This window comes from Drosophila takahashii, chromosome 2L (assembly GCF_030179915.1).
Source record: "Drosophila takahashii strain IR98-3 E-12201 chromosome 2L, DtakHiC1v2, whole genome shotgun sequence".
Taxonomy (NCBI): Eukaryota; Metazoa; Arthropoda; class Insecta; order Diptera; family Drosophilidae; genus Drosophila; species Drosophila takahashii.
In genome coordinates, this window is record NC_091678.1 from 23,584,815 (window position 1) to 23,610,960 (window position 26,146).

Here is a 26,146-nt window from a genome sequence, read left to right on the forward strand (position 1 = left end):
ATGAAAAAATCATGCTAAAATACTTCAGACAACAATACCAACATAACAGTAAATGTTTAACATAATATTAGAAAATGTAAAAGCTATTCTTAGCACGAAAAACATCGATACATCGGTGTTTCCATCGATGTTTATCCACCTCTACACATCACTACTATTGATTGAATTTACGCAAATACTAAATTTTCCTCTTCCAATGCAAAGTAAGCCCCAAAATAGCCGTTAAAAGTGGTAGATAAGGGATAAATAAGCGCGTCGGCGTTGATTTTACCAGATCATCGCTTATCAGTGAACTGATGGCTTGGCTTTCCGGTTGCCCAGAGAAAACGCCTACTAAAGCGAAAAGTAAAGGCGTTCAAAATCGAGTGGGGGAACATTTCAGATTTGCTGCCTACATACGTGTGTGATGTGATCAGTTATTAATTTTGCAATTGCATTGCAGGTAAATCATAAAAATCCATTGTGAAAATTTGTGGGGTGGTGGGTGCCAAAACGGATACTCAATAGGCGATAGCCGTAGTAAAGAGAGCGGCGAAGAGAGTGCGCAGCGAATTTGATGTGTACTCGAAAGCGGCCGAAGAGAGCGCACTAATACACACAGAGGCACGGAAAAAGGACGAGAAAGAGGAAGAGAGCTTTCCGGAGAAACTAGGATAAAGTGTGTTTGGCGAAAATGAATCCGGCGGTGGATGCGTGGGCGGTGACCCCGAGGGAGCGCCTGAAGTACCAGGAACAGTTTAAGGCCCTCCAGCCGCAGGCTGGCTTCGTGACCGGCGCCCAGGCCAAAGGATTCTTCCTGCAATCTCAGCTGCCGCCCCTGATCCTGGGCCAGATCTGGTAAGTATTTGCATATGTATATGTAGTATGTGGGACGCCCCCGTGAATCATGCACAGATAAGAGCCTCCACACTTACTCACCATCCGCTTATCTCCAGGGCTCTGGCGGACACCGATTCGGATGGCAAGATGAACATCAACGAGTTCAGCATAGCCTGCAAGCTGATCAACCTCAAGCTGCGCGGCATGGATGTGCCCAAGGTCCTGCCGCCCAGCCTGCTCGCGTCCCTCGTCGGCGATGGCCAGAAGACGCCCTCGATGACGCCACGTGGCTCCACCAGCTCCATGAGCCCATTGGATCCGCTCAAGGGAATGGTGCCCCCAGTCGCCGCCGTAATTCCCGCTCCCGTGGTGGCTCCTCCTCCGGTTGCGGTGGCTGCTGTCATCTCGCCACCCGGAGTTGTGGATTTGGCCAAGGTGCCCGCTGGCCCCACGCCACCCTCCAGCAACCCACCCAGTCGCCACATGTCCATCTCGGAGCGGGCGCCCTCCATTGAGTCTATGTAAGTATTTTTATACCCGATACTCGTAGAGTAAATGGGTATATTGTATTCGTGCGAAAGTTTGTAACAGCTAGAAGAACGCGATTCCGAACCCATAAAGTATTTATATTCTTGATCAGGGTCCCTAGCCGAGTCGATCAAGGATGTCCGTCTGTCCGTCTGTCTGTCTGTCCGTATGAACGCTGAGATCTCGGAAAATACAAAAGCTAGAAGGTTGAGATTTCTCACACATATTCTTGGGCTTCCTACGCAGCGCAAGTTTATTTCAGCCGAGCGCCACGCCCCCTCTAACGCCCAAAATCGCCCACTAACGATTTTAAAATGTGTCTGGCGCCCACACCTTTAAAGATTTCCGAAAAGTATAAATGCAATTTTGTTGTGTATTTTTTTACCTATCAAAATGTAGAAGACATTTTTCAAATCGGACCATTCATTAAAAAGTTATGCGCAATCAAAACTTTATATATCTATCTCCCTCGCACTCCTTTTAGCTGAGTGACGGGTATTAGATAGTCGGGACACCCACCCAACAATAGCGTTCTCCCTTGTTCGGATTTGAGTCCAATAGATTTCGAAGTAGGAAAGTTCTAGGTATGAGATGGGACCGTAAATTCGTAATATCCTCATTATCAAAAGGCTCCCTTATTTATGTATATTTAACAAATAATAAACAGTAATAAGTAATTCTTCTCCCAGGGAGATAATCTAAGTATTTAAATTTAATGATTAATAGTAAGACTTTTTTATGACTTATACTTAATTATTCTATTCCTCTATCCTTCTAGCAATCAAGCAGAGTGGGCCGTTCAAGCTGCCCAGAAGCGCAAATACACGCAGGTGTTCAATGCCAATGATCGCACCCGATCTGGTTACTTGACCGGAGCCCAGGCACGCGGTGTCCTCGTGCAGAGCAAGCTGCCCCAGGTGACGCTGGCCCAGATCTGGACGCTGTCCGACATCGATGGCGATGGGCGGCTCAACTGCGACGAGTTTATTCTGGCCATGTTCCTGTGCGAGAAGGCCATGGGTGGCGAGAAGATACCGGTCACCTTGCCCCACGACTGGGTGCCGCCCAACTTGCGCAAAATCAAGTCGCGCCCGGGCTCTGTATCTGGGGTGGTGTCGCGTCCTGGCTCGCAGCCCGCCTCCCGGCACGCCTCCGTGTCGTCGCAGGGCGGAGTAGGAGCCGTGGATGCTGACCCAACAGCCGGACTGCCCGGACAAAGTAAGTGATGAAAATATAGCTCTTTAAAATATTTGCTATGTTACTTATAATTCAATGTTTTACCGTTTCCCAGCTTCCTTCGAGGACAAGCGCAAGGAGAACTATGTAAAGGGTCAGGCCGAACTCGATCGCAGGCGCAAGATCATGGAGGACCAGCAGCGCAAGGAGCGGGAAGAGCGGGAGCGCAAGGAGCGTGACGAAGCGGATAAGCGTGAGAAGGCTCGTCTGGAGGCCGAGCGCAAGCAGCAGGAGGAACTGGAGCGACAGCTCCAGCGTCAGCGAGAAATCGAGGTGGAGAAGGAGGAGCAGCGCAAGCGGGAACTGGAAGCCAAAGAGGCGGCTAGAAAGTAAGCATAATAATTGTGCTTTAAACTAGAAAATATTTTAATATATTTCCTAATCCATCAGGGAACTGGAGAAGCAGCGCCAGCAGGAGTGGGAGCAGGCTAGAATTGCTGAGATGAACGCACAGAAGGAGCGGGAACAGGAGCGTGTTCTGAAGCAGAAGGCACACAACACGCAGCTTAACGTGGAACTGAGCACATTGAATGAAAAGGTGAGACCAACATAGGAATTATGGTTTCATTTAAACTAACCAATCCAATTTATCTAAATTACATACAGATCAAGGATCTTTCGCAGAGGATTTGCGACACTCGCGCTGGCGTGACCAATGTTAAGACCGTAATCGATGGCATGCGCACTCAGCGCGACACTTCCATGACCGAAATGTCGCAGCTGAAGGCGCGCATCAAGGAGCAGAATGCCAAGCTCATGCAGCTCACCCAGGAGCGGGCCAAGTGGGATGCCAAGAGCAAGGCCAGTGGCGCTGCCTTGGGAGGTGAGAATCCACAGCAGGAGCAACTGAATGCGGCCTTTGCCCATAAGCAGGTGAGACAAGTCGCTCAAGTCTTAGTATTCATTGTTTTAATCACATATTAATTACTTCAACAGTTGTTGATTAACCAAATCAAAGACAAAGTCGAGAACATCGGCAAGGAGATTGAGTCGAAGAAGGAGGACATCAACTCCAACGACGGCCAGATGTCTGAGCTCAAGGCGGAGCTCTCCGCTTTGCTCGCCAAATGCGAGGATCTGTACAAGGAATACGATGTGCAGCGCACCTCGGTGCTGGAATTGAAGTACAATCGCAAGAACGAGACCAGCGTGACCTCGGCCTGGGACACAGGCACTTCGAGTGCTTGGGGAGAGGCGGAAACGACTGCCGCCGATCCCTATGCAGGCATGAGCAACGACATCACTGCTGTGGCAGCTCCAGCCGTGGACTTGAGTGGACCGGCCCCCGAGGGGTTCGTGAAATATCAGGCAGTATACGAGTTCAATGCGCGCAATGCCGAGGAGATTACTTTCGTGCCGGGTGACATTATCCTGGTGCCATTGGAACAGAACGCCGAGCCGGGATGGCTGGCTGGCGAGATAAACGGACACACCGGCTGGTTCCCCGAATCCTATGTGGAGAAACTGGACGATGGGGGTGCTGCCCCTGTCGCCGCCGTCGAGCCAGAAGTTACAGCCGAAGTGGCAGCCGTGGCGGACACCTACAATGACAATATAAATACCAGCGAAGCTACGGCAGCTTCCGCCGATCTTAATGCCGCCGGCGATATCGAGTACTACATAGCCGCATATCCTTATGATTCCGCCGAAGACGGCGATCTTAGCTTCGGCGCCGGCGAGATGGTCATGGTCATCAAGAAGGAGGGCGAATGGTGGACGGGCACCATTGGCAGCCGCACCGGCATGTTCCCCTCGAACTACGTCCAAAAGGCGGACGTGGGCACGGCGAGCACGGTCACTGCAGATCCGGTAGAAGCTCTGGATCAGGTAAGTGGATAGCTGTACAAATCTGTAGTTTGGTGTGGGTCCATTTGTTTTATAAATCGATTGGTATATCGTTATATTTTATATTTACGCGAAGATAAAGATAAAGTATTAATGAAACAAGTAATAACCAACAGTTCTAAAAATTTTGTTTAACTTAACATTAATTTAACTTAATAATAATTTAATAATTAACCAAATTCATTTTATACAAAGTCCTAAGGACGTAAAGTATAGGAACAAAGTCCTAAGGACGTAAAGTATAGGAACTTGTTAACATTTTAAATTATTCTTCTTTTTAATTAAAGTCTTAAAATTAAAAGGGAAAAATATGTTGCATTGTTTATTAATTTTGTATATGGGCACTTCCAGCAAAAAGTCCACCAAGACAAAAAACTTGAAACTTGAAAAAAACATATTTCCACATGATTTTTCCGCCATATTAGTTTCTAATAAGTTGGATCCTGAGATAAACTAAAAATTTGGAGTATAGTTTGAATATTTTTATTACAAACCCCAAAAATATACACAAAATTTAGTTTTTGGCCATTTTTTTGTTATTTTTTGGACCTGTCTTCTGTTGTTAATTTATCCTATAGGAATGCTAATATGTGACATTTTTCTGTACTGAATGCTTCATTTACATGTTAAACTATTAATTTAAAAGCAAAACATAAAGCAATTGAGGGATAGAGGTAAAGAAATCCACTTTACAAAACAGTCGGAAAAAATGTCCCGAGCGACATGTCCCAAGCGAATGTGCTTGAAACTGCATAAAAAAACAACGGAAAACAATTTTTGAGTAAAACCAAAACCATTTCACAGCGACATGTTTGAACAACATTCTAAAAAAATTGGCATTCAAATATTCCATCAGAATTCGCTCATTTCTGGTGTTGACTGAACTTCCCCGAAATTCACTTCTATTTTTGTCCCGAGCGAATACGGCAGTTTTTTAACGATATCTTAAAAACTAAAAGTGGTACAAAATCAAGATTTTTACAAAAAATAGAGCTTGGGGAGAGTGAAAGGAAATGCCCATAATTAAAATTAAAATCAATTTTGTTACAATTTTTTTTCAACTTTAAAGGTGTGCAAATGTCCCGAGCGACATTTTGGAAGTGCCCATATATAGTTTGACAGGCAAAATTTTTGCTCGACCCACACTGCTGTTCACTTATACAGAGTTCACAACCCCAAAGTTTAGAGTCGTGTCTAACCGTTGCCCTCATGTCCATCTACTAATCCAATGCTTTTCATGTGCTGTGCTTTTTGCCACCGTTGTCGTTACACTTGCACTAAACCAGGAGACGACGCTGAACGGCAACGCTGACTACGCCGCTGCTCCCGTGGAGGCACAGGAGCAGCTCTTCCAGCCCCTGCCTGTCCAAGAGCTCAGCGAGCAGCCCATCGCCAGCCCAGGGGTTGGCGCTGAGGAGGCGCACGAAGACCTCGACACTGAAGTTTCCCAGATCAATACACAGTCCAAGACACAAAGCAGCGAGCCGGCCGAGAGCTACAGCCGACCCATGTCACGCACCTCTTCCATGACACCCGTAAATAGTTGACACCGCCTGTTATTACGCCATTAATTGTATCATTTGCTTAAACGAAAATCTTTTTCTGTACTAATCTTTCAGGGCATGCGGGCCAAGCGGTCGGAGATTGCTCAAGTAATCGCTCCCTATGAGGCAACCAGCACCGAGCAGCTTTCGCTGACGCGAGGCCAATTGATCATGATCCGCAAGAAGACGGACTCCGGCTGGTGGGAGGGTGAGCTGCAGGCCAAGGGTCGTCGCCGGCAGATCGGTTGGTTCCCGGCCACATACGTTAAGGTCCTCCAAGGCGGGCGCAATAGTGGACGCAACACTCCAGTCTCCGGAAGTCGTATTGAAATGACTGAGCAAATCTTGGGTTAGTTATAATTAAAAATCCAGAAATACCAAAGAGCACTGCATTATCTTTGCAGTTCTTCCTTTTAAGTATTTTGTAACATCAGTTTTAACTTGATTTTTAAATTTGTATAACCCCTACAGACAAGGTCATAGCTCTCTACCCGTATAAGGCACAAAATGACGACGAGCTGTCGTTTGAGAAGGACGACATTATCAGCGTGCTGGGTCGGGATGAGCCGGAGTGGTGGCGCGGCGAGCTGAATGGCCTTTCCGGTCTGTTCCCCAGCAACTATGTGGGACCCTTCGTGACGTCCGGTAAGCCGGTGAAAGCTAATGGCACCACCAAGCAGTGAATCTCACACCTGCAGTTCCAGCTCTCTGCTCTAAGCATAGCTCTCTAATTTCTACATTCCGTTACATAAATTATTAGTTTTACCTATTATCTTTGATATCGAATAAGCCATGCCAATTTCTTCTCGCCTCGATGTTAATTTGTTGCAATATTTCCGAGATGTATCTAATTGTTAATTGTGATTATTTAGTTTTTAATTTACTACTAAGTTTATCGCTGGCGCCCTCTCTTTCTTTCGTTTAGCCAATCTCTAGTTTTAATTCATTTGTGTATTTATTTAGCCCGCATATTTATATTTTGTATTGCATATTTGTATTTTGTATATAAAGTAAATCAATTAAATGCGATTTCAATTTTCAATTTCCATTGTCAACAGGAAACGTATAACGAGCCTTCGGCTTTGGCCTTTAAGTGGCAACAGGCACTGCTTACACAAAAAACCGACAAACAAATCTACACGATCCCTTGGGAATTGGGTTATCTTAAGATCAGCAGCAGCATCAATATCCTCAGTAACTACCTAGCCGGACTTCGTACGATATTCTTAAAAGCCCAAAAGTTGGCTATTTACATTGTTCAACTGAATGGTTGCCATACGACACTTTTTCACAATGTTTATCCTCTTCGGTGTGAAATTCCCTTAACTTGTTGATAGAATTAGTAACCAGATCTCATCTGAAATCGTTTATAGAATCAAACATTGCTCTCATGTTCGTAACCAATCAAACGAAAGATACAACCGAAATCTAGTAAGTCACATTTTAAAGGATTTATATAGTAATCTGCATATGGAAACTACAAAATACATAAGGATATCAAATGACAATTACAGTTTTGTTGTACTAGATGTGTTTATCGATAAAAGCCAGCATATTCAACAGTTTTTCCCCCAAATGCTACTACACACACGCATATAGTATTTATAACGATGGTTTTCTGTGTTTTCCAATAATATCCGAATATAATTGTATATATTTAAAGTATTCCAGCCGACACGTTGGAGTACGAATTATTGTTAACTAAATATTAAGCATGATGACCATTTTCTAAAATCTTAATGAAAACTACGAAGACATCAAGAATAATGGAAACAACGGGAGATAAAATATATTAGCTTACACGTACGGGGCAACAGTATTGATAATATTAAAGATATTAACTTCTTTTTTTGAGTAACATACTTGATTTAAAAACTAATTTAAGCGCTTGTCTCAACTGCCATAATTGTATTTATTTAATGTCTATTGTATTATTGATGAGTGTTGAATTGGTTGCCGCTAGTTTAAAGTATCTGTATCCGAAGCATAGGAATGGATGAGATGTAAAAATTGAGTATGTACAAAATCCACATAGAGAAGTTCATTCAACCCGATTGGAACGGTAGTCGGATATTATAGAGGGCCACGTTATGCTGTTCGAATCTGTTTATGCTAGTTACAGTTAGTCTATTTAACAAAATCACTCACATATTTGTATGTATCTACGCAATTTCGTACATATGAAGAAACACTGTCGAATGCCTTTCAAAAAATGATAACCAAAAAAGTCACCTTACATGGATTAACTTAATCGTAACTTTTTATTGCATACCACGACTATTTATGCGTCTATAGCTCTATTAAACGAAACCAAAGTAAAGAATCGTTATAAGCCCCGCAAAGCGCCGATCGGTTGTCGAAAGAATCCCAACTGATCGGCGGCTGGGCGGGGGCATTCTTAAAGCATAAACACATATTTATGTAGCTAATGTTGGGTTGATTATTGATTCCACATATATGTACTAATAAATTTAAATGAACCAAAAACTAAGATATACATACTATATAGAGAAAGTACTAAAATTTCTTTAGAAAAAGCAAAGCAAAAGTGTTAATTGAGATATTCGTACATTTCGAGCCCCACATATACACCCCCGCATACATATAATGCTCATATAAGCGTACTTGTTTAATCGTTACAAAAGTTAATTATTGTAAACAATGCTTAAGAATAATTACCGACAAGGTGGAAGCCCCAACAAATTCTATACGCATTAGCACACTCACCTACACTGAGACTCACTTTAAACGCGAAATGGTGACCATCGATATATTTACCTATATACAAGCCGAACCGAGGAGAACTTATAGACATCTTCTGCAGACACACAATGCATACGAGTAAATATACAGTAAATTCTTCGAGAAATACAAAACTAACAAAAAAAACATTAAACATATTAAAATATATCAGTTTCAAACATAATTAGAAGAAAAGTAAAAAGAGAAAACCAAAAATATTAAATTAAATTATGAAAATAACAAATTACACATATTTGGTGCAATAAATGTATAAAAGGAACTTCAAACAAAACGCTTTTGATTTTTTATAACTCGTATTTGAAAAGTAAGTGGGTGTATTAGTTCTTATAGAAGTAATATTACTCTTTTATATGTGTTTCCGTAGGACCAAAATATATGGTCGGAACAGCCGACTACGGTACTTACAAGATTTGGTTACTATATTGTGACTATACACCCACAGGGATCAAGCCTAATCAATGTGCCACTGAAAGAAGAACCAACGGAATTCAAAGGTTATGGCAACAGTGGCGCGGATCAGAATCTGAAGCCGATTCGGGTGATCATGTAGATGGCGTATCCAAGAATAAACTGCGGGGAACAATCCAAGCTGTTCACATATCCAAGCGGCGGGATGGACAGCTCATGGGATGCGCCTACGTTCGGTTTGAATGCAATGAGCTTACGGCGAAGTCTATGCTCCAGGAAAACGACAACCGGCTGGTTGGAAAAACAGTGGTAATCGACTGGCAACCTCAATCGCCCAAGAAACGATTCGGTCCGTGGCGATGCTGGTGAAGCAACCGCTTCCTTTTCAGTTACCAAATTACAGAAGTTTCGTTCTAGATTATTTTCGCTTTTTTCATTTATTTTATTTTTAGTAAAATTTTCTCTTATTTAATATTTAAAATCAGTTTAACAATTTACAATTCTTTCTTTCGGGTTTGCATCGTGTGGTTGTTTTTTTTTTTTATTTTTTGTTATTTTGCGCTATCAATATTTTTATTAATGTTGAAGTATGCACAACTTAAGGCCTACGGTATGAAAACTGCAAACACTGTCTCGATTTAGTCATCAATTGAATTTAATATAAGTTTTCTTTAGCAAGTAATTTATGACCCAGCGTCCAATATATAAATTGCTTGTGCCACAATCCACGTTAAAACTAGGAAATATAGTGGAATAATTCAAATTTATATAGAAAACCTGGTCACAATATAACACAGCTCTGATTTTTATGTGTTTCCATTGAAGATTTATTGAAATGACAATTTTCAAGAGTAGCTGCTTATTGTCTTTCTGATAGAAATAAAAATGTGAACGAACTAAGATAACCAATTCTCTCTGATCTGGTGTGCATATTCAGAAGGCAATTTCTTGGATAGAACATAATGCGAATACAAACTACTTAAGTCATAGAGAGGGTTAAATTAATAGTTGTTACTAGGGGCGTGTTGCACATCAGTTAGAAAATATATATATTTTTTATTACTCGTAGTAGGTAGGTATGTGTTCCATTTCCACGATTTACCGTTAACAGTTCCCGCATATTTTTAGGTAGGTAGGTTCCAGAATATATCCCATTCTGGATATTGGCTACTGTGTTCTCAGTTGGCTCCGTGTGTCCCCTTGGGTCTGGTCTGGTAATTATTCTCTTTATGCATTTTCAAATCTACGTCAGCATAGTGAATTTATTAGTATTCAACTATTTCTAGTTTATTTTACTTGATTTTGAGCATGTTTATCTTTTCTTTATCCTTGGTTAGCTCAATCCTAGTCATGCACTCATTCCACACAAAATCGTTCGCAAAACTCTCGCTCGTTCGAACATTTCCACCATTAAGTTTAATCTTTATCGTTCGTAAATGTTTACAAAAATAATTTATAAATTACATAACTCTGTCCATTTACCTGTCCACTATTAGTTACTTGATTTGTGTATATTTTTTATAGTTAAGGTCAGCCAAAGTTTTGCCCAACTGCCTCTGTCGAGTGATTTTCTTTTAAATAAGAGGGTAACATATGAAGATGCTACAGAAATTAGGAAAAAAACTGAATTTTTTCAACACTTTTCAAGTGATTTGCAATGTCCAACGATTTCTGTAGTTCTCCCATAGTTTTGAAATGCATTAAAAGATTACTTTTAATAGGCTTTTGAATGTAGAAGCTATTTAACTTACAGCTCCAGCTGAGCAAAACTTTGCTGTGCTATTCTTAGTTCTGACTCTGCGGCTATATAGAAATGAATTACTTTAAACTGTTTATTAACTAAGGCTAAAATTGAACTAAACTCTGCGTTTTCACTATATTACCGAACTAAGTACGCGCTTAAGTACTGTTAGCAACACATTCTCGAAATGTGATCTCATTTTGGTACATTTTGTCTAAATTATAAACAAAGAAATCAACGTTAGTTATAGGCTTAATAAGAACTTTGGCTACGCTTTGTTAGATATTACACAATTAATTTGCTTGCTTGCTATTTTGGAACACATCAGCTGTAATCACTAAATCGGTTTTCGATATATATATACGTTTGTGGTATATAATAACAATTGATCGGAACTAATCACTAAACACAAACTGGAAGTTAAAAATCTTATGAAGCGACTTAAACGAGCAAGAAGAAATCAATTTGTGGTTCCAATCTGGTGTTATATACAATTTGTTTTCGCTATTCCCTTATCTAAGCTTTCGTCCGATTCTTTTGGTTTGGTAATATAATTATAAAGCTTTTTTATAAACCATTTTTTTGGGAAACTATTTTGCAACTCTTTGTCAACTTTAGGCTTACAAACTAGGTCATATAAATGTGTGGGGTTAGTAGAACATCTCGTACGGGAACAGACGCCGCCTCGAACTTTTTGGATTTCGGGATGGCGGTACTGGAATGGTTGGTAGATCCTCGTCATCCTCGTCGTCCAGTTCCTCCTCCACGTCGCCATCCGTGCTTGATACTCAAATGATGCTCTCGTCGTTGTTCCGCGTCAGCCGAATGCTTGTCGTGGTGGTGGTGGTGGCGCTGTTCGCTTCCGATCCCGATCCGGGACTGGAACCGGATCTCCTGCCCGTGGCCGGAGTCGTAAAGGTGGTGACCACTATGTTCTCGTCATCGTACGAATCAAAGTCCTCATCCTCATCGTCATCGTTCTCCTCGGAATCCGTTTCGGAATCCTCGTAGTCCAACAGAGCTTTGGTCACCTGGTTTTTCCGGCCAGCTTGGGTAACCGCTGCTCCGCCCACCGCCCCCGCGTTCATTCGACGGATCTGGGCGCGCGGCGTGTTGGAGGGGCGTGGCAGAAGCGGTTCTCGGCCGCTCAGCCGCATCGCTCGTTCGCTGTTGGCTCCGCCGGCGGCGGAAAGTGGTGCTCCCTCCCAGTCATCCGAATCCGCCGGCTCGCACAAGGACTTGGAGTGCCCGTGCTGATACGACGACTCCTCGGGTATTGTGTCTCTGTTGGTGGTGTTGTGTGGTGTGTGCGGTTTTTGTAGGTGGTTTGGTGGTTGGTAATCGATGGTGGGATGATGTGAAGAGAAGGCGTAGAAAGTTAATGTCAAAGTTGTGATCAATTTTGGCTAATGATTTGGTTTGGGTAATCGTTTTGGGTTAATGTTAGCATGTGAGGCTACAGCTAATTAAGGAAGATTTTTAAATTACTTGGTAAAAAAAACGTACAATAAGGGAAAAATTTTTAAAATATATATATTTATTTTAAGCACTACATTTAAGCAAATTAAAATGGAACAAGAAGATGGAAGCATAAGCTTATAAGGAAGACTTGATTAAGGCACAGTATAACAGTTCTACTTTACATTTATTCTACGGGATTCGTAAATACAATACAATTTATTTGAGTCCGCTGATTGGATTGTGTTCGAACACCAAGGATTAGGTAAAAAAAGTTGTTTAGGGATTAGCACAGAGAAAAGTGTAGCTGTTAAGTGGGTTCGATTGTTAGTTGTGCCGAGCCCAGGCACTGTGTTATACGTATAACACTTTTGAAAGATATTTTGTCTAATACTTACACATAGTTTGTGTGATTAAAGCCGTTTAAAGATACACTTTGTTTTAAGTATTGAAATGGTGTCTAGGGAAAGTTATCACAGGTGCTCTCAACTGTATAACAGTTTGGTGTCAGTGTGTGTTTGTGTGCGTGTAGATTTATAGTGTGTGTTTTGTGCATTTAGTGGGTGTTTAGCTAGTTAATTGCTCTAGCCTTGTGCTCGTTTCGCTTTTGACTAATCAGATTCAATTGATACGCCGCTAAAAAATATAATTTTACATCAAATCGTTTACCAATGTGGTGGGTTCGTGAACCAGTTATTAGTTTGTTAAGTATTTAGTTCGGATTTGTTTCGGTTTTTCGGATGAGAATATTCACAAAACAAAGAAACACAGCACAGCAGACATCATTATTATAATTAATTTTTAAAAATTGTATTGCATTGGCTGAAGATTGGGTTAGAAAATAGGATAGGAAAGACTGGATGCTGATAAGGATCATAATATTGCATACAAAACTGAAATGCATATTTGAATCGAACACACAAATACATTTAAGACATAAAAACAGAAAGCAAACAAACACAAAGTTCGATGTTTAAAAATTATAAATGGGTTGTATTACTACGGTCGTACAATTGTTTTATTACTGTCTTATAACTTTTAAATTCGATCACTCGTTTTAATTTTAAGTTATAGGACTGTTATACAACTGCTATACAATAAATGGGTTCTAGTCAGTAAAACTGCAAACAAAATTGAACAACTTCAGCAGCCCATCAAAATTTAGTTTAATGCAGAATATGGTTGTCTGGCACTGAATCAACCGATCACCAATTAACAACATCCTGATTTCAAAGTTATATACAGTGGACAATAAGGCGAAATTTGTGGGGCCAGGTGCGAGGAATGAAGTTCGAATCCAATTGCAAGACTTTTAATCACCGGAATCGATTTTGAGTACAGAAAACCAATTCCAGCTGAGATGAAAAGAGAGATCGCTGGCAAAGTTTAGCCTACAAGGACTGACTGTTACTCTACAATGATATGCTCTGATCTGTGGCTCTATATACAATAAACATATTTCGTATATAAAGTTCGTGTGGTTAGTATTTAGAGTTATCATATGTACGCTAGTATTTGTGGTAGTTTTAGCTTTTCTCTTAGTTCACAGAGTTTCGAAATTCGTTAATGGCCGGTTTGGATTTCACAAGACATTTTGATTTCGGTTTAGTTCATTACTTTGGATAGTTCGTATATGGGATGCTATCCTCCGATTTCGGGGAGGTTGGCGTCGAGTTAGTCGCGCTTGCTGATGTTGTTTCTGTTGAATTGTTGGTGGTGTTGTTCTTGGTGGTTGATGTGGTTGTTGTTTTTACTGTAGTTGTTGTTGGTATTATTGTTGAAGTAGTAGGAGGTGGAGGAGAAGGAGTTGTGATCTTGGCTGACTCTAGTAAATTAGTTGCTCCCGGACTAAATTGCAAAATTCTACTGGGCCTTCGTCCAGTTGCAATGAGTCTGTAAAATAATCATCACAATAAAAGAAACAGACGAGGCTCAGCCACAAAATAACGACAAACACAGAATAAGGCCTTTTTGAGTTAAACTTTAAATTGAAGCAAGGATTTTTTTTGAATTTTCGGAGAAGGGTGCAACTAAAGACAATGGGCGGGAGGAATATCAAGGAAATACGGGAAATATAAAGCTTTTGAGATAAAAAAGCCCAAAATCCCAAAACAGGGATAAGTTGGTATATACTGGAAGTTATAAACGGATTTTGAAAACAAACGCTTTTTAGATTATAAAAGGACAATCAACGAGTGAATTTCTTCAACAGAATTAAAGAAATTGACAATAAAGTCCTGCCATGCTAATTTTAGACATGTTTAAAGCGAAATATTTTGTCTATCAATAATTTGGATGATGGTTTCTTCTAGTTTCTAGTTTTTAAGCTAAAAAAATAAAATAACCAAAAAATATAAAACTAGGCTACGGAATAATGGGTAAGTGTTAGTTTCAACCAATAACAAATCATATCATGGGCAATATTAGTTAGCTATTATATATACAAGCATAAAATAAAGAGACTTTTACTGAAATGGGCTTTTAGCTGGGACTTGGCTAAAATTAATACTAGCTTAGATATTCAGTCATTTACGGGTCTTTGGCTGAAATTTTACAAATTGAAAAATACCGTACCGGAAAAGGATTGATTATGTAAAGGAACATTCCTTAAAGTTTGTCTATAAATATATTCAGCATTAGTTTTATCGTTATGAGAAAAATATATTATTTTAGGGAAAAATCATTTGGTTTAACACAAATATTTAAGATTTTTTTTTAAATTGAATAAAAAACTTTTAGGCGCCTAACAAAAAAAATTTGGTATTCCATTTGGTAATCCAGTTTAAGAGTAACATTTAACACGTTTTAATTTTATGAAAACCTTTTTAAAACACCCATTTCAGTCTTACAGAAAACACAAAATAACTAGATGAATATCAGAACAAACCAATGAGCATAGACAATAAGGTGTGTAGTCTTTCGGTGTCTGACCAAGTGGACACGGAACTTACCCGCTCAGCTCCAACATGGAGCCCCGCCGCACATTCCGTCGGTGACTGGCGGTGACCGGAAACGGACCGGAGTGGCCATCCGGACCCAGTTGATGTGCCCCGGCGCCCAGTGAGCCCGAGGATATCGACTGGGAGCGCTTGTCCAGCCGTGGATTGTGCATGGACGTCGATGGGGCGTTGGCCGGTTGAATGGACAAGGGCACAACCGTCGGATCCGACCCACTGGCGGCGGTGTCCACAGCTCCGTTGCTGCCGATGCCAACGCTTCCGGCCTTCGAACTGGAACTCTCACGCCGGAAGAGACCTATGACGGACTTGGGCTGTTTAGGCTTGTTTATACCACCTTTTTTGCGGGTTCGTTGGGCGCGTTATTAGAGGGTTTGGTTTTTACAGGGTGTTCGTGTGGTGTTTCATGTGGAGCGTGGTTGGTGGAGTGGGCAACAGTTATCGAGGGAAAACAATGCGGGGGAAAAGAGAGAAAGAAAAAAGGAAAATTTTAGGAAAATCACAACGAAATCAACAACAAATCAGTAAACACACAAAAACTAGGGTGCAATTTTGCCATTTTTGGATACCGTCATCATATTTTTTCACTTGTGCTTTTAATACAAACAAGTAAACTATATATGTACATATATTTAGACGAATATACATCCAGATTGGTATATACAAATCAGCTCGGGCTTACACAGAGAAAAACAAATTAATTCAATTAAATAATTAACTTAATAATTTGAAATTGGGATTTTCTACTTTGAAAGTTTTTAAACATGTTGTTTACTTGGAAAGTCGAAAAAACGATCTCGTAAGTCTTGTAATTCCCAATCAATAATTCTTCTCTGTGCAGCCCCAGTCGGTTTAGCCAATTCACAAACAGTAATCAACTGAGGACATGAATATTCAATATAGATAGAACAATCAAAGGAGAGCCCCCCAAATAACCATTCGGAAATTGTTGTGTTGTTGTCGGAAAACTCATTTCCCATTCCTTTGTTATTATCCTTAAACACTTAATGGATTTGGGTGTGTGTATGCATTACCTAGGAATGTTGCACTGGGGGAATTGTAGGCCAAGTACTCCTTGTTCGAAGCCCAAGCGGGGAACTCGTTTTGCTGCACTGCATCCGTGCATTCGTCACCCTGTCGTTTCCACGGCAGCTGGGATTCCGTGGCGGTGGGCGTGGCCACGCGCCTTTCTCCATCGGATTCGCGGGACAGATTGCGGTCCTCCTCGGGAATGGGATGCTCGGCCACTAGACATCAAATGGAAAATTTTTAAAATACAAATATACATTGGAGTGTTCATATCTCATGGGCAATTAATTCTATTGGCTTCGCTTGGGCATGCAGCACTGCAGATTTCGCTATTAGCTGTCGATTGTCGATTTGGGTGGCCATTTTGGGATATATTTTCAACATATTCTTAACATAAGCGCATTTAATGGAAGAGGAACACAGTCAAAGGGCAAAAGACAAACAAGGTGCGCTCAACTCAAGGAAATTAGATGTCACGTAATAAAATAATTATTAAAATCTAAAGTTTCCTATGCAAATTTAGATGAATATAAAATGGGTCATTTCTTCTTTAAGCTTTTTAAGTGTAGGCTTTTCTTGAAGATTTAATAATTTTTGAATTTTACAAAAGAACAGTTCGTATTTGAATACCGACGCATTTTCAATTTCAATGATCCTTTTCTTTTTTGGAATCTCTAATAAAGAAGTACTTGTGAAATATTTTTAAACATCTAAAAATTCAATTTACCCGGGTTATTTAGATTTTCCATTATTAAATACATTTTAAAGAGGCACAAAACGAATAAAAGAAGAAAATTTTTAAAAAATGAAAAGAAAATTTGGTCATGCACAAAAATGCCATGCTTTGGTTCGACGTTTCTTCTTCTTTATTCATAAATTTCTCAATAACAAAATCTTTTATTTGTGGTGACTTTTCAAATTGGTTTTAGGTAAGTTTATGAAGCTAAATGCAGGTAATTTCGAGCTTTGACAATGGTAACTTTAAACTGCATTCGAGGACTAGAATTATCTACCAATCAATGGCAATTGCCGTCTACGAGCGATTTCACGTTAACGACGCACGAACAGAATGTAATGATAACTAATTAGATGGGCAGCTACATCTAGGCAACACTTAGCATGGCTAATAGTTTTGGGGTGGAAATCAAGGAATTCAACTTTATCGAGTTAAGAAAATCATATTATTAGGCGCTAACTGATAAACTGAATGTTATTAACCAAAAAATCGACCAAACCGCGCAAAGTGCTGAGCACAAAATACGATTTATTCAACTAAGCTTAGGGCGCTCTTTAAGAAGAGTTAATGACTGGCTTTATATGAGGTCTAAGTACAAGGCAATGCTGCGCAATGTAGAGGTGTAATTGTGGAACAACTGATAGGATGGAGTATTGTTGAATATTTCCAAGTCTATAAAACTCTAGATCTTTGAAATATACAGTTTTAAACTGATTTTAGTTCATTTGTATTGTTTATAATAAAATGTAATATTTATATCTTTTTGATCAAGAAAATAATAACAAAAAATTAGACATTTTTTGAATTCATATTTAGTTATCTATTTTTTTGATGTTTGATTTTCCAGGAAAAAATGAATGATCTGAAATTAACCATGAATCTAAGCATGTAAATGAGCGAGAAGTGAGCTATTTATAGCATTCAAAACGATTGTTGTAGATGTCGTTGCTGTTTTGCTTTGTTTGTGGGTGGAATGATGGATCTGAAGATGATGTCTTTTACCAATGCTCTGGTATGAACGATCCCGCCGCCACGGCAATATCAATTCGGCGGCCGTGGGCCCAATAGCCTGATCCGGCGACTCTAGATCTGTTTCCGGACCATCGTCGACCTTCGGTGCATAATGCTGGACGACGATACGCGCCTTGGAGGCATCGAAACCCGGCAGGTTTTGGATGTGGGCTATCAGGGAATTGTTATTGGCGCGATCCGAGTCAGCTAATCGTAATTTTTTGTATTCATTTCATTTATTTTTTGCGCCCAGCAACATTTAATCATTTGGTGTTTTTTTTGTTGAAGTGATTGGTTTTGGAAATAATTGGGAAGGCATAAAACAGGAAAAAAATATGTAGAAAGTTCGTTGTTATAGCTTTTATTAGGTTCTCCTTAGTAGGTAGGATAAAAAACAAATGCAAGAATACATAAGAAATTAAAACGATAAACCAAAAATGAACAGGACTAGCAAAGCTTTCTCCGGAAAACTAAAATATTTTTTGGTATAAGACAATTGTATTATTTATTTTATATTTATTTATTGTTACCTACTACAGAAACCTTGTTCAGCTACTCTACTAATCGATTTATGTACAAATACTTATAAAACCTTTTGAAGATTCCTTTCATTTCAGGCAAAAAAAAGATACGATTAATTAAATGATGGCATTTTTGTGTGAACAAAACAAACAAGGTGGGCAACAATCAGAATATGGAAAATATCAGATATTGCCATATGACCTCTGATTACTTATAAAAAACTGGCTCACAGAGCAGGAGAAACAAAAATATGTAGAGAGAGGAGGCCAGATAACCATAACCATCTAGGGGCTGCCTATGCTCTATGTAGACAACCTCATAACTCAAATGATTGGTACAGGAAATAAAAATTGTTATCAAATACGGATGGCTTTCGGGGAGTAATGAGAACACTTACGTGATGATTTAGCGGTGAAGGTCAGGCCATCATCCCAGTCGTCGCTAGGGCCAACAACATTGATCTCGTTGGGATTCTGTTGGCACTCCTCGGCTGTTTCATTAAGCACATTGTTAATATAGTCTTTGAATGATTCGAGTTTGGGTTAACAAATAAATGGGCACAGGCAGAACAATTATGTATGTGTGTGTTGCAGTTTGGGTTATTGTTTTCGATTAGTGCACAAATTTCGTTAACGTTTTTTTGGGCCAAATGTGTGCGTTTGGTTTTTGTTTGGCATCAGTTGGAGGGGAGAGCGATGCAGGGGAGAAAGAGAAGGATTCGGTTGAAATCAAATTAGTTACCAATTAAATACCAAATGTTTAAGGTTTTCTCCTTATCAAATCAATTTAGGTAGAAGTATACAAAGGAGTTTATAAGGTAGTACCTTGCCTAATTATTTTGTAAATTTAAATAGAGTTGGATAACCATCTTTATTTAATAATAAAATAAAGACATTGATTGGCCAGTTGTACCTTGTAAGCGCCTAAATTATAAATCTTAATTTGGAAAAAATATAATAATAATTTGGTTTTAGTAGGGTGCTTTACATGACAATAAAAATTAAAGTTATTGTGAGTTAGTATGACGCATGAAATTGTATTTCAAACTTAAAATTCACTACACTTTTCTCTACAAACTAAAAAGACAGCGCATTATAATTGTTTAAAACATTAATATGCCGTCTGATCATTGTACAAAGGAAAACTGAAAAATGTAAAATTAATTAATTCTACGAATTGATTTGATTGATCTACGGACATATTTTTTGAATGGAACAAACTGCTGTTCGGTTGCTTAAAAATTTGTTGCTGATTTTAGCGTCATTTACCTATTTCTAATCTACGATATTTGTTAAGTGAATTGTGAGTATGTCTTTTTCTGTAAGATTTTTTTCGTGAATGGTTTGAACTCGATTCCGTACCATTGGTGAGCTGCTTGGTAGTGCCGTTCTGTTGGAAATCATGGAAGGAAACATGATTCTGCTTAACGTTCTCCTTGGCCTCCTGTGGATATTGCGGTGTATCCATTAAAATAGGATTCATGGTGTAAAATACTTCAGAAATCTCTCACCTTATTGCTGGCACCACGTTTGCTCCGTTTGTGATGTTTGCGATCGTTGAACATGCGCCTGAAGTTCATTTGCATTTTGTAATTGACCTGAAAGAGAGTAAAGTTTCATTTAGTTTAGAGTTTATTTGCTTAAATTTAGCAAAAGCCAGTTGCTGGTGCTTTAAGTGGACAGGTACTCACCTGGGTGGACAAATCTCTGTCATCTACTGCGTGTCGGCTATAACTAAGACGACGGTGCTGTAAAAACATTGATGGAGCAAATTAAATTTCGAAATCATAAAATGCCAGCACAATGACGTTAAGTAGAGAGATGTGGCCTTGCAATTAGATTGCAGGAAAAGACAGTTACATTTAAATAGGTAGTTTATAAAATACGATTAATTGCTTTAAACTAACATTAACATGAACTGAGTAAGTGTAAACGGCTTTCCATAAACATTTGTACATCCTATGAGTAGAGATTAACATTTATTAAGTGCTGAGCCTTAAATATATTTTCCCAAGTATTTTTGATTTACGATAAATAATAGTGAACACAACAAATGTTGGCAGACAAATTTGGTTAGTGTTGGGTGTGGTTTGGACAATGAGATTAAAAAGTTCAATACAAAATTAATAGGAAAACTAAGGAGTTTGGAAAAATTTAAATAAATGCATGTTTTAAATAATAAACCACATATTTTAATACGGTATTATAAAGATATTTTTAAAACTTGTGTGCACCATAAAAATATTTTTTTAAGAACTGTTTAGTTAATAATTGGTATAATACATTCATATTTAAATTTTGCTGACAAACTAAAAATAAATTAGTAGTGTTATTTCAGTGTTTACCAATACTTTTAGAATAAACATTTACATTAGGCATTGGCAAGAAATATTAGTAGAAATATTTATAAAAGTTTATAGAATATATTTTTAAATTATTCTAAATATAATTATGCAAATGGCTTTATTGGGTATAGCTAAATCTCAAATTTTTTTGTAAACCCTGGTAAATAAAACTGTTATATTTTTGTTGGCATATCAAATTAAATAATTTATGTAAATATCAGGGTTTAATGTTATTTCAAATATTTAAGAACTATAAAGGATTTAATTGTCAAACAGTGAACGTTTTTAAATATGTGAGTCCTAAATATCTCTTATACTTCTATAAATATTTAAAGGGATGTATTTAATCATTCTTGTTACTTTAAGCTGCAAGGCATTTAAGGTCTTTTACGTAAATTAGTTAAGCATAATTTAAAGAGTATTTAGAATATTATAACACCAATTGGATGACACATTTAGAATATTTGAAGTCAAAGAGTACAGACACACAACGTGAAACATTTAACGAAGTAGTTTTCATTAGTTAATTCGAAAGGAGTTTATCAAAATTAACCAGGAAACAGATCAAATTAATCAAAACGAAAACCAATAAACCAATTTATTCGTACCATTTGTATTGAGGCCTTTATCGCAATATTTGAAATTTTGTTTGATTTGTTAAGCACACGAAAGTTTGAAGCGGTTTTGATTTATTAAAACACGTTGTTGAGAGGTTGATGTCGAGTATCGAAACAACGGGAAAGAAATTAAGTAAACCATTAATAACAAATATATTTATATGGAAATATATTAATATATATATATATTATTAATATATGTATATAGTCAGCCATAAATATTTATACTCAGAGCCAGAAGCGAAGGTGTGAGAAAACTAAATGCCCAATTGCAGAACGAACCAAAAAAGTCGAAAGTGAAGTTACAGTTGAACTTGGCATAGAGACTCTTTAGTGACTACTATTGAGCGAAAAGAGTGTGACATAGATTGATAGATATAATATATCAATAATAAGAAAGGACTTTTAGGCTGTGATAATCTTGGGGGTATTTAAAGATAAAACTGTTTGCTATAGAGTATCCAACCAAGAGTTTATTATTACAAAACGTGAACTGGAAATGAGGCAGAAAATATGCGTCCAATACATACCCTTCTATAAGGCTTCAGTTCTTCGGCCAACAGATGGTGGATCCTGGCATCAGTCAGATCCTTTTTGGATGGATTATAATCCAGCTCAGCCATATCCAGATTACGCGAACAGGTATTGTCTAGATTTGTCAGACTGGGACTAAAGAATGATTCAAACAGGCATCAGTATGGGTTTGTTGTAAATAAGATTATGGATTAAGTACATTTTTACTTAAAGTCAAAACCAAAGAAGTGGTTAAACGAATTTTAGATATAAGAAGAAATAGAAAGAAAGAACTGGTGTCACATAAATCTTTTCTTAAAATAACTCTTGATCCATTTCTTTTAAAAGCTTACTTAAATATTTTTTAGAGATCTTAAAAGCAAAAGTGATTTAGTGATTTCTGTGACACCTTTGTTCGTTGTGTGTTTAGTTTGTTAATGGCCAATTTGTTTAAACTAATGTTTTGTGCAAGTTCATGCTACTGTTCGGGTAAATTAACTAAATAAATTTCGAATTTATTCGTACTCATGCAATATACGATCATTTCAGTGTGAGTACAGGCAAGATATCGTTCAATCCAAAATTCGTTTACCAGGTGGTGTATATGGTTGGCGGTGCCCACCTGCCCCCAATATAGTTATTGGTATAATTCCGGAACAGGGCGCTCATCGACTCGGTGCCCGTCATCTGACCAATGGTAGATGGATTTCGCCTCATCACCTCCATGGCATCGCGCATTGTAAGTTTGGAGTACGTCTCGATGATCTTTGGCTCAGCGCCCTAAAGTGGGGTGACAAAAAATAATAAATCGATAAAGCTTGACCTCACGTTTATTAGCGTTCTTATTACTAAAAGTTACTAAGGCTCTTCGGTGTCTTTTCTTTGGCCCATATACTTGAATCTCCAGCCCTTTTCATCTGCATTTGATCCACTGCCTCTTTTATTCTTGTTTAATGCTCTCTCATAGCTTTGCATGGGAATATGGTCCAATAAATGCAATTCATTAATTTCCTGAGTGGCAGTTTAGGTTGAGATATAAAAGAGTCCAGCTTCTAGAAATGTTCCCAGCCCAATCTCCCCACATAATTCTGTTAAATACCTTGAGATCCCTGATCAGCAGGGGACGAATGAAGCGATTGTCGAAGCGCTTGAATTTATCACGCACATTGTAGTTGCCTGTCTTGCCCACAATATCCTCGATGCCAGCCATCAAGTGATCCATAAACTATTAGAAAATACACTCTGGTTAACCAATGCACATCTTTTGAAACCATATAGAAAACCGACCCTTTCATGAATTCGCTCATTCATGGTTGGCTTGCGTTTGTTGGCCCGTTTCACATTGAGGATCTTGACCAGCGGTTTGATGGTGATGCCTTGCAGGAAGACGGTAAAGTAAATCACAGCTATCGTGGTGGTAACAAACATGTTCTTCTGCTTGACCACATTCTCATCGACCAGAAGTACCAGGGCAAAGGCCACAGCACCACGCAATCCGCCGTAGGACATCACAAACTGATCCACCCGGGATAGTTTGTGCAGACGGAAGCGATTGGCAAGGGCTGATAGCAAAATAACACCTGAAATGTTAAAGAAAATGCAGTCAGCAACCGGTTTTCAATAAAATAGCATAATAAAACATTTACCAATAACACGAAACACCGAACAGAAGGCGATGGTCAGGATCACAAACCACGTATTCCATACGTGCATATTGTTCACAGTGGCCACGCCTAGGAACATAAAGATAATGGTCTCCGCCGAGCTCGACAACATCTTCAAGGCATATTTAACAGTCGTATGCGATTTTTGTGAAATATTCGATTCCACATAGTTTTTCATCGTTATACCACAGAAAGTGATGCTGTTGAATAATTTTTACTAGTAAGATATTTAAAATTGGGTATAATTTGCAAAACTCACGCTAAAATGCCGCTCATGTGGAAGATTTCCGCATTGAGATAGGCCAAGTAAGCCATCACAAATATGAAAATAGGTTCTATGACACGCACATGATCGGTAAAGCGGGTCACTAAGCCTGTAAGAAAGCCCCAGATGATGCCTAATAGAAAAAAAAATTGTAGAATAAAGCCAAAAAGTGTAGGTAAAATGTTGAATAAAAGCCACACAGAAAAAAACTTGACAAAAGATCATATTGATATGTGCAGGTCAATTTAATGTTTTTTAAAGATCAAATTATTCATGTCAATTTGATTTGAATAAAGAAAATATAATAATTATCTTATTTTACATTAGTTGTTAAACAAATTTTTCTGTATTTCAAAATAGTATAATTGATATTTCTGAATCATAAATTTGACATTCATCATATTGTCTTTTTCTTGATATGAAATAAGGTAGAATATATATCTCATATCGAACTTTTCTTTCTTTGCACCTGTGAATTGCAGTGAAGGATGGCTAAGCAAAATCTAATTAATTTTGCAAAACCGAGTTAGAAACAAGCACTCACCTATGGCAGTGCCACCTAGTGCAACCACGAAGAAGGAACCCACACCGCTGGCGATGTCCTGGGCGATGATTTTGTCCAAGCCAATCTCATTGTAGGACTCCATCATGTGGTACATCACAACCTGGGGGGCAGAAAAGTGAATTTGTTAACCATGCCGGGCACTTGTTGACTTAATTGCTCCCACATCCCGCCCTCACGTCTCGCAATCAATAAACCCAGCTTACCGTAACGGCATCGTTCAGCAGGGACTCGCCAAAGACAACAATGTACAGGATCTCGTTGACGTGTATCTCCTCGAATACGGCCAGAACAGCCACCGGATCTACGGCGGATATCAGGGAGGCAAACAGAAATACGTCCATCAGACCCGGAGTCTCGCTTTCCCCGTAAATTCCCATCTTTCCGCAGGCGTACAACGAGCCACCTTCAAGGGAGAAAATTAAATAAAGGGGGTAAGGTAAATAAAATCAGGGGATGCAACGGGTATGTAATCTATTTCCAAGCCATCAATTTCCCTCAGTCCTTCTTAAACCTAATTAGATACTGGCCAATCGATGGGCAATCGTGTGGCATTGACATTGCTGCAGTTTGTTGTTGTTTTCGAAATGCATCTCCAAGTCACTTAAGTCAATTGATAAGCGTGTTCTTCCAACAATAATTGAATTGGGAACGACGCAAATTGAATGTTTCCATAATATTGCTTGTGGGGCTCTTCAATAAGCACAAATTGTGCCACCAGTAAATAATGTACATGAGATGCAAAAGCTTCCTAACGATTCCACTTGTGCATGACAATATTTGTAGTCAATTATTTATTTATAAATTATTAAAAAATTCGAATGTATCTAAGGCAATTTATATACGGAGTTTCTATATAATTAAATTAATTTTTAAATACATTAGATTAAAAAAAATGGTTAAATTAATAATGGCATCGGAATTTTTAATTTTCTAAATGAATCGCGAGAGATAAGCTAACAGCGTTGTTCGCTCATTCTGATATGTAATCCAATTTGTTAAGCATAAGTAATTGGCAAGTCTGGATGTTCGGAGGGGAAGCTGTGGCAACTCGAGCGTACATCCCGCCGTCCGTTTGCGGTTTCGGTCATTCATCTAACTGGCGTCTGCCACCCCCTTCCACACACTGAGAGGCCCCCTTTTTCCTTTGTTATTTGGATCACTTCAACATCTGCGGTGGCAGCATCCACATCCATCGCATGTTTTGTTACACTCTGTGTAAATCACGTCTAAGCGGTCATCTAGTTAAGGCGGCGCCACGCCCCTCGCGTGTCGTCTAATTTATTGGGAGTGAACAAAATATACGTCCCCTGGCATATTGTCTCTTTTCATTGGGGGTTAAAAAAGGCGGGGTTTTTTTCGGATGTTTCGGATGATTCAGCTTCTGTTTACTCATCTGTATCAGGTGTCTAATTGCTGGCGTTGCTGACACCTTTTGTAATTGTCAACCATTTGACAAGTACTGTTCACATATTTGTTTTGATCAGGTTGGGAGTACTTCAAATGAGATTAAATATTGGAATTTTCACTTCAGGAAGTACGAATAACACATGCGAAATAGTCAATCATTGAAGGTGGAAAATT

General features: G+C 38.9%; 2 protein-coding genes across 22 annotated transcripts in view; one reads left to right on the forward strand and one right to left on the reverse strand.

The window, feature by feature from the left end:
• The first annotated feature begins 56 nt into the window (after window positions 1-56).
• Dap160 (dynamin associated protein 160) lies at window positions 57-9,628 on the forward strand. 5 transcript variants are annotated; one of them, XM_070215454.1, is made up of 12 exons: window positions 58-203; window positions 443-837; window positions 936-1,340; window positions 2,126-2,565; window positions 2,639-2,912; window positions 2,974-3,121; window positions 3,190-3,456; window positions 3,520-4,410; window positions 5,715-5,963; window positions 6,048-6,321; window positions 6,444-6,617; window positions 9,178-9,628. In XM_070215454.1, the coding sequence occupies exons 2-12, from the start codon at window positions 674-676 to the stop codon at window positions 9,510-9,512; spliced, it is 3,621 nt and encodes a 1,206-aa protein (XP_070071555.1). In that variant the 5' UTR covers window positions 58-203; window positions 443-673; the 3' UTR covers window positions 9,513-9,628. The 5 variants fall into 5 exon arrangements, with proteins under 5 accessions (XP_070071561.1, XP_017006973.3, XP_070071555.1 ...); XM_070215464.1 differs by lacking the exon at window positions 9,178-9,628 and adding an exon at window positions 7,031-7,805; XM_070215460.1 differs by lacking the exon at window positions 5,715-5,963 and having other exon boundaries at window positions 57-203.
• The window catches only part of Nhe2 (Na[+]/H[+] hydrogen exchanger 2), a 28,109-nt gene continuing 11,524 nt past the window's right edge, over window positions 9,562-26,146 (reverse strand). Inside the window, exons 5-22 of one of the 17 annotated variants that reach the window (XM_070215409.1) lie at window positions 24,769-24,968; window positions 24,545-24,665; window positions 23,995-24,133; window positions 23,718-23,935; window positions 23,359-23,651; window positions 23,171-23,296; window positions 22,694-22,851; window positions 22,089-22,227; window positions 21,550-21,564; window positions 20,288-20,344; window positions 20,108-20,194; window positions 19,959-20,040; window positions 18,995-19,117; window positions 18,067-18,282; window positions 16,334-16,546; window positions 15,294-15,636; window positions 13,960-14,235; window positions 9,562-12,168 (exon numbers count right to left, since the gene is read on the reverse strand). In XM_070215409.1, the coding sequence (XP_070071510.1) occupies window positions 11,673-12,168; window positions 13,960-14,235; window positions 15,294-15,636; window positions 16,334-16,546; window positions 18,067-18,282; window positions 18,995-19,117; window positions 19,959-20,040; window positions 20,108-20,194; window positions 20,288-20,344; window positions 21,550-21,564; window positions 22,089-22,227; window positions 22,694-22,851; window positions 23,171-23,296; window positions 23,359-23,651; window positions 23,718-23,935; window positions 23,995-24,133; window positions 24,545-24,665; window positions 24,769-24,968 (3,302 nt within the window). In that variant the 3' untranslated portion in view covers window positions 9,562-11,672. Of the gene's footprint in view, window positions 14,236-15,293; window positions 15,637-16,333; window positions 16,547-18,066; window positions 18,283-18,994; window positions 19,118-19,865; window positions 20,041-20,107; window positions 20,195-20,287; window positions 20,345-21,549; window positions 21,565-22,088; window positions 22,228-22,663; window positions 22,852-22,920; window positions 23,083-23,170; window positions 23,297-23,358; window positions 23,652-23,717; window positions 23,936-23,994; window positions 24,134-24,544; window positions 24,666-24,768; window positions 24,969-26,146 lie in introns of those variants that run through there. The other 16 variants (XR_001770238.3, XM_017151470.3, XM_070215418.1 and 13 more) reach the window with 16 other exon arrangements.

Excerpts from the sequence above, each read along its gene's own strand:
- Dap160 (XM_070215454.1), top strand. The coding sequence starts at position 674 with ATGAATCCGGCGGTGGATGCGTGGGCGGTGACCCCGAGGGAGCGCCTG. Across the intron at positions 5,964-6,047 it reads GCACCTCTTCCATGACACCC|GGCATGCGGGCCAAGCGGTC; the intron begins GTAAATAGTTGA and ends CTAATCTTTCAG. Across the intron at positions 6,322-6,443 it reads AATGACTGAGCAAATCTTGG|ACAAGGTCATAGCTCTCTAC; the intron begins GTTAGTTATAAT and ends TAACCCCTACAG.